At 42.3% G+C, this 7628-nt stretch overlaps 1 protein-coding gene across 2 annotated transcripts; it reads right to left on the minus strand.

The window, feature by feature from the left end:
- Positions 1–135: 135 nt before the first annotated feature.
- LOC128757156 (nuclear transcription factor Y subunit beta-like) lies at positions 136–7234 on the minus strand. 2 transcript variants are annotated; one of them, XM_053862241.1, is made up of 8 exons: positions 7122–7181; positions 5786–5875; positions 3833–3926; positions 3622–3752; positions 1364–1561; positions 1194–1272; positions 1036–1115; positions 136–585 (listed from the first exon to the last, which is right to left on the minus strand). In XM_053862241.1, the coding sequence occupies exons 3-8, from the start codon at positions 3924–3926 to the stop codon at positions 553–555; spliced, it is 615 nt and encodes a 204-aa protein (XP_053718216.1). In that variant the 5' UTR covers positions 5786–5875; positions 7122–7181; the 3' UTR covers positions 136–552. The 2 variants fall into 2 exon arrangements, with proteins under 2 accessions (XP_053718216.1, XP_053718215.1); XM_053862240.1 differs by lacking the exon at positions 5786–5875 and having other exon boundaries at positions 7122–7234.
- Between the last annotated feature and the right edge of the window lie 394 nt (positions 7235–7628).

The following is a 7628-nucleotide window of genomic DNA, read 5'->3' on the forward strand; positions in this document are numbered from 1 at the left end:
TAAATGATAGATACACTTCAGAACAGTTTTGTCTTCTATTTTAAGCCACACTGCAACATAATAAATAATAAAACAGATTTTAAAAAACGATTTACTATACATAAGAGTCAAAGAAAGACAACATCAACTTCCCATTTGAATTTTTATTCAAAGGACATACATCACTTTTATCATACATTATGTGAAATTACAAAAAAAGAGCTGCAGGACCTGGTAGCATCATTTCTCTTGTCCGCGCACTCCTACAATTCCAGGGTCCTCTTCACACAGTTGGCCCTAGATCGCCACCACCCTCCTTGCAGACCCTGGCCCTCTTTATTAACAAAATTTAAAAATAAAATCACTAACACTCACAAAAACGGTTCCTCTCCAAACTTCACACATCTAGAAACGACACGTTCTACTGGACAGCGAGTGAGTTTGTTCTGTACATGAGGGTTCAACCTTTCCCCTCCTCAACCTGTTTCCTTCTTCCTACTTGCCAAAAGAACCTGTGGGCGGAGTCGAAGGTTGCGGCGCAGGTCAATGATCAAGTGTTCTGCAACAGGCTCGTCATGAAAAGTGGATCTGCTGTACACCGGGAATCTGGAACAGTTCACAGAGAGTTTTCTCAATTCAATATGACACAGAAACAGTAAAAATATGCAACACATTCATAACAGGGCAGAAAAATTTGAGAACTCTAGCAATTTTTTTTAATTCTTGTTTTTATTTCACACTCAACAGAGTTACTACATCAGTTCCCTCCCTGGCACAAAACATTTCAGTCTCATAAAACTGTGCATCAACTAAACCCTAATCTGCTCATTATTTACATTTTGGATGAGTGAATGCATCGTGTTTACAATTTCACACAACCAGCATGGTGAGCCAACTAAAGAACTTGCTCCCTCCCAGATGTGTTTCCATGTTAACGGTCCACAGTAGAAGTTGATCCCTTCATAACTTAATACCACTTTAATCAGATTTGAACACTTGAAAGGAGTTTAATAACGCAGTGTTATTGCCATGACGACCACAGTCTGCAGCTGTTACCTGTTGATATGAGGTTGTGTAGACCATCACGTTGGACTGCTGACCGTCCGCTGTGATGATCCCGGCTGGAAGCTGAGTTGCTGATGCAGGAGGAGAAATGAGTAATTAGTAAGGACAAATGTAATTGGCAAAAACACTGAATAAGAGACGGCACTCACTGAAGCTGTCGTCTGTTAGCTCCTCGCCCAAACTGCCTTCCACCGTCACTCCAGTCATGCCCTTCTCTCCCTTCATCGCCTGCCAACGTAAGATTTGGATTTAAGGGCTGCTCCAGTCACATTCACAGCCACTCCTCAGAACAATGAGGCTAAACAAGAAACAAGCCCACCTCTCGGAACTTCTGCAGGTAGAGCTTCAGCGGCTCCACGTACATATCGAAGCCCAGCGTGGACATGGCGAAGAGGATGTCTTCACCGTTGATGGTCTTCCTCTTCTCCTGGTGGCAGCGCTCGCTGGCCTCTGATGTGATGAAACTGATGAACTCGCTCACACACTCCTGCACGCACTCCTTGGCGTCTTTGGCAATCTGGGTTCCAGAAACAAAGTGGGGTTAGTTTCCCCAGAACCAATTCTTCAGAAAATTGCAGCTCAATCCTGTATGAAGTGGTGGTTAGCATAATACTAGCTATGTTTGACACAAAAAAGGCATATTCCTCTAAAACTCATTTTCACCCTTGGTCCAAAAACAACATCACATCCATCACAGTCGGTTCTTACCAAACTAAACGTGATGTGTTGCCATGTAATGCTATCATCCTGACAGACGACTTGAAACTGAGCTTGTCTTGGGGTTGGCGCCCCCTAGTGCTCATGTAGACACACATCAGCCATCAGTGAACACACTTGCAGTATTGCATTCTCATTGATTGGAAGCCAGAGGTTTTCAGGTAAACACAGGTCTCCACTAAGCAGACAGATGCTATATTACATCACATTTAGTCCTTAGCAGCCACCCAGTTGAGGGTTTTTCTCCACCAAAAATGTCCAGTCTCAGTTGCTGATACCTGGAGAGCACAACTGTCCCCAGCCAAGACATCCATATGAAGATAGAAACTAGGGATGAGCGGTATGGACAAGAAAAATCATGACAAATGATGCCATTTCAGCGATAATGACAATTATCTCGATCGATAAATACATTTTCATTCTATACCATATGTTATACACACAAATGTTTCTCTTGAAACTGTTTTATGATGACAATTATCACTCCAACATCCTCATTTGTTTATGTTTAGGTATAATAGTTTAGCATAACAGTGTTGAGATGAGAAACTCAATGTTTCATGTCTCTGGTAGAACCCACGCGTGTCTGACAGACTGCTCTGCCAGCTTTATTTAGGGTTAAATTGAGCTACATTGAGTCTTCTGCTGTAAACTGTGGGCCCATCTGGACACATTTCCTAGATGCTATTGAAGAGATATTAGAAAAAATGTGAATAGATGATCATTTAGTCATTTTCTATTCTTGAAATCATTATACAAACTGCAGTCATTTATCCAGCATGATGAAAAATCTTATCAGAATCGCATGATGAAAAATCTTATCACAATCCATTCTCCTAAAACAATTTTTCTTTTTCAATGGCAAAAATAAATAAATAAATAAAAAAACAACTCAACAACGGTGCAGAATATCCAACCAGTTTAACCACGGTGTTTCGCCGATGAGCCACAGCAGTGGAAAACTTGCATGTGATGATATGTACCAAGGCACACAACCACATCAGAAAACCTACCAGGACCACTCCATATAATAAAACAAGCACCAATCCAGATACTCAGAGTCGACCAATGCCATTATCAAAAGTTTCCTGTCTGTAAAATAAGTTTAAATCTATGGATCAAAGTCCACCACCAATGTCAAACACCGCAGAGCTGGAGAGCACGGCACGCCACCATGGTCTCCTTGTATTCATGTATGCAAGTCCAATGCAGCGATTGTGCCGTGTGTTCATCTCTCAAAATTCTCATTGCGGGTAATGCTTTAGGTGGTATATTGTGTACGATAAGTTATTGCCCATTTCTAGTAGAAACCATCTTTGAATGGCCACATACCAGAGAGTCTTCTCGAAGGTAGCACCCCTACTTTCAAGGAAAAAGGTCCTTCTTCACTCAAGACTCAAATGCTGTGGTCGTAATCTAGAGGACAGCGACCATCCTCTCTGAGAAAGCTGTTATAGACATCCAGAGCAGGGACTACCACTGTCAAGGGCTGAGCCCAGTAACCTACGCCATGTTCAGCAACACTTAACTTTATTTGCCAAACCTGATATCGTGAGCTCCAATTTTTGAAGTCTGATTTTTGGAAACATTTATGTTCAACCAAAGTTCAACCATAACAATCTGAGCTGTGGGATTGCGTGAAGTCTGGCAAGATTAAAAAAAAAACAACAACATATGAACCAATTTCAATGGCTTGCATCATTTTGCTAGCTCTTCATGGTAGTATTCCAGTCTTGAAACGGTAGAGAACCTTTGCATTGCTCGCACACTGGTTCTTTTATTGGGATTCAACCTAAACACACTAAGTTGTCACCAACAGAGCTCAGAAAGCACATGACCAACATAGCCCAGCTCACACACCTTTCCTGTCTGTGGGACAGCGTTCTTCATGATACGAGCCACATTGGCGATGGGAAGGTAGATGTCCTGTTCTCTGTAGTTCTCCTTCACGCCGCTGTCATCATGATCGTTCAGACTGTCTTCAGCGTCATCTGCGGTCAGAAGCGATGAAGAGGAAATTAACCAATGAGAAGTGAAACGCAGAAGGCGGCTGGTTTTTAGTTTGCCTCACCGTCTTGAGACTGGAGGACGTAGTGGCTGGAAGCCATGTACTCTCCAGTGATACCGAGCTGTGAGGCATCGGTGGTTGAGCTGTCTCCATCCATCTGAAGGTGAAATAAAATAAATGATTTGATAAGGTGCACAAGATTCGGGAGGTGAAACAAGGTCCCACTAAAGTTCTGTTTTGGAAGACACATGGCCCTTTATGTGATCATATCAGAACACAGAAGGTCAACATGAACCAGAAAATCTCAAATGTACACGTATTTCAGGGTCACTTAATCAAATGAAGGTACGGAGGGATGTGAAGAGAGTGTAGGCCAGGTGGAACAGTGAGTGGCACCTGGTGCGCACTCGGGTTAGCTCGGGTTTAGAGACAAATACACTTTCAAGGGTCAGAAATGCAACTGAGGTTGCCATCTTGAAGATTTGCATGAGCCTGAACTAGAATATTGTGTAAACATATAAAGACTGATATCAGAGATGGAGAAAATTATGAAAAAAAATTGTGTGTTCAGAGTACAATGTAGCTAGAATTGGACTAGAAATGTCATTAAAAGAACGAAGAGCTGAGTAAATATTAAAGTCCTTTTTTGTGTGTCAATATGTTCCCTTGGTTAATGATCACTTAATTCAGGTCCAATTTCAGGTCATTCGGTGTGTATGCAGGTTAAATTTAAAAGGTTAAATTTCAATCCTTGTGAGTGGTTCAATCATGATTTGAGAAAGATGTGGTCTGGCATTTAAGGGCAGCTGAAACAACAGGTGCATATCAATGGCATGCAGACACACTGACACTATAAAAAGAAGCTTTTCGAGGTTCTGTCTCTGGAGGTGCAAAAGGATTGCCCGACTATTTAGAAAAGCCCTATCAAGGGTCCTCCTGCCACACAAACAAATGAGCTGCGATAGCTCAAGTGGCTCAAACCCCTTGTGCGTCTATTTGGGGAATAAGCAGACAAAAGATGCGGAAATTTGTAAGCATACCAGCGGGTGATATTTTCCAACACGGGACAGGATGACCCGGATGGGACGCCAGTGTCTCGGTTCCTACCGACGGTCTTGGACCAGCTGCCAGTCAGCCAGTTTTAAGAGCGAGTCGACGGGTTGCGTTGTGAGCTAACGGAGCTATTTCCATCAACAACCGAAGTCAGAAAATGTTTAATTCTGTTGTGTTTATTTACTGGAAATGACACAACAGTTTTTTCTTTTATTCTAGATTCGGAGGCATTGTCTGGTGAATTACAACTGTGATGTGGTCCCGCTCTTAAACTGTCTTTGTGACTGTGATCAGACATGTTCATTTTAAGGGTAAAGTGTGATTATTCTATCCTTACCAAATGCTGAGAACTGTTGTATACATTGTTTCAAATACACTTGATACAACTGCATTTGTAAAATTGTCAGTGTGCTTTGTATTAAAACGAAATGTGTTTAATGTACTTACAATGATCTTTAATTGCTCTTACTTGAGTTCTATGTATACTTCATGTGTCATGTTTTGTTTTTGCTGCTGTTCAATACTTCTTTTCATAATAAACTTGCATCTTGGAATTGTTTATTTGTATAGTTGAGAAACAATGGTTGACGGGGGTGTACTCTCATATAACAGGCATAATGTCCAGGTGGGTGACGGTAATGCACCAGGAAGGTTACAACAGGGTTGTTTAGCCCAGGTCTGACTGGGTGATAGACCTCCTAGCTGAATCTTTCTAGAAAAAGTAAATCATTGTTAAGTCAGACACCAGTGGGTTGAGAATTAAACATAAGAACTTGACACTCAAAATATAGTGGAGTCACAATTTAAGTCATGATTGCAGCGAATGAAAATAGTAAAATTGCACTTACTATATTTGCAGTAAAATATTTGGTAGCTAATCCTGAATGCATTCCTAACTAGTAACACCACATGGCGACAGAACTTCACACACTCATTTCTGTAACTCCACTTCAACTGTCTCACCTGAGCCCCCCTCTACTTCTCCCGCTTTGCATATTGGCCCTGTTTAAATGGAAAACCAAAAAGGGGCCTGGCCAGGCCGAGATCTAGAACCTGTAATGGGAAAAGGCCATTATTATCGATATATGATCGTCCTAGCTTACTTTATGCTTGTATTACTTGAGGCAATAACCAGCTAATGCACTGTAAACGAACAGCACTTCAAACTTGGAGATCAAAATGTCTCCAACAAACCACTTTCATTGCTTATCCAAGATAGGGTCACTGAGTAAAGAGGCTCTGACTCTCTCTTTCCAGGAACCTCTTCTCAGGTCAACTGCGAGACATGATCTCTTCAGTGTGTCACGGGTTTACCCCAGGGAATCTGACTAGGAGGCATCCAGACAATGATGCTTGAGTCACCACAACTGGCTTGTCTTCAGCGCAGGGTAGGGATTCCACTAGAGTCACTCCCAGATGGTCGAGCTCATCTCCATGGGAACGACTAACCGAGTTTCTCACCGTATCTCCCATGGATTTCAGCCAGAATGAGGAGAATGTGGATTTAGTCTGCTTGCATCTTGTACCCAGTCACTGCAAAAGTGGGTGACCATCGGTCAACCGGAAAGTCCGGAGCCGCCAGTTGAGCTCTTTCTTCCTCACGAAAGACGATAAAGTGTGCACCAAAACGTGGACGAACATTACAAGACCCAACCTACGCTACATATTTTTCAACTCCGCACAATTAAGAACGATAGTTTTCAAACGCACGCGAGCAACTATTAAGGCGCGCATTTAACGCTTTCACTGCTTTCCAGTCACGACTTGTGCGCTCAGCAGGACAAAAATAGGTCACATTAGCAGAAAAAGAGCGACATCAAGCAACAATTCTATATCAGTTTTGCACGTCTGTCCAGCTCGAGAGGCGCCGATGACGACGTAATTCACCAGTGTGTTGCAAAACAAAGCGGCTTCATTAAAACTAGCAGCAACAAAGAGCAACAGCGCGGGTCGAGCCGATCCAGCATCTTGAAGGAATGAAATAGATTTTTGACCTCGTTTAGAGAACACTAGCGCTCACTTAACAAATGTATTTCACACGATTGTTTCGTTTCGCGGTGCTTAATTGGCACTTGGGACCCTAAACTAGCAAAACAGCGAGAGCCGCGGAGGTTGACAAAAGCACCGGCGGCACGCTGCTACTTCGGCCTGTCCTTTGTGCTTCTCAACCGGGGTGGACGCGTGGATGAGCAGCCGCCGATTCACTCCGTCAACAAATAAAATCAAGACAGGGACGGACATTTCCATTCGAGCTAACGAGAAATCGGTTAGCAATCATTGGCCGGAGCCAAACACAGACCTGCGGTGAAGCCCTGGTTGGTTCCCTTCCTCAGACGGCTGTGTGGTTGGACAGAAAATGGCTGCGAAAGAACCAGTCCCAGCGCGGGGCCGGAGCAGACACGGTGCCGAGACGCATTCACGTACCGTTTGTGAGCTCCGACATTACGGGCTAGTCCTATAGCGCTTCATCCATTTTATTCAGTTCTAAAAAAGATAAAATGCTGCTTACTTTACCGTTAAAACATATACTGTATCCCCCTTTCTGTAATTACGACCCATAAATACTGACTATTATTTGATAATATACATTTAATTTACTTTTAATTGGAATTGAAGTAGCCTGATATATATGATTCCTACCCTGAGAAAGGTACTTGAACGCATCGCACTGAAACTTAAAATGTTCAACTTAAAATGTCAACTGTGAAAAAAAATCTATTGGTAAATCTTCACAGAAAAACTTTCTAAAATAATTGTCATATAATTAATTTATATAATTTATATAATTTTATGCAATACTTCTGAT

The sequence above is a fragment of the Synchiropus splendidus genome, chromosome 4, assembly GCF_027744825.2.
Source record: "Synchiropus splendidus isolate RoL2022-P1 chromosome 4, RoL_Sspl_1.0, whole genome shotgun sequence".
In the NCBI taxonomy this organism is placed as follows: Eukaryota; Metazoa; Chordata; class Actinopteri; order Syngnathiformes; family Callionymidae; genus Synchiropus; species Synchiropus splendidus.

Coding starts and splice junctions, on each gene's coding strand:
- LOC128757156 (XM_053862240.1), bottom strand. CDS start 3,926: ATGGATGGAGACAGCTCAACCACCGATGCCTCACAGCTCGGTATCACT. Junction 1,273..1,363: donor ACCTGCAGAAGTTCCGAGAG/GTGGGCTTGTTT, acceptor TTACGTTGGCAG/GCGATGAAGGGAGAGAAGGG. Junction 586..1,035: donor ACACAACCTCATATCAACAG/GTAACAGCTGCA, acceptor GAACTGTTCCAG/ATTCCCGGTGTACAGCAGAT.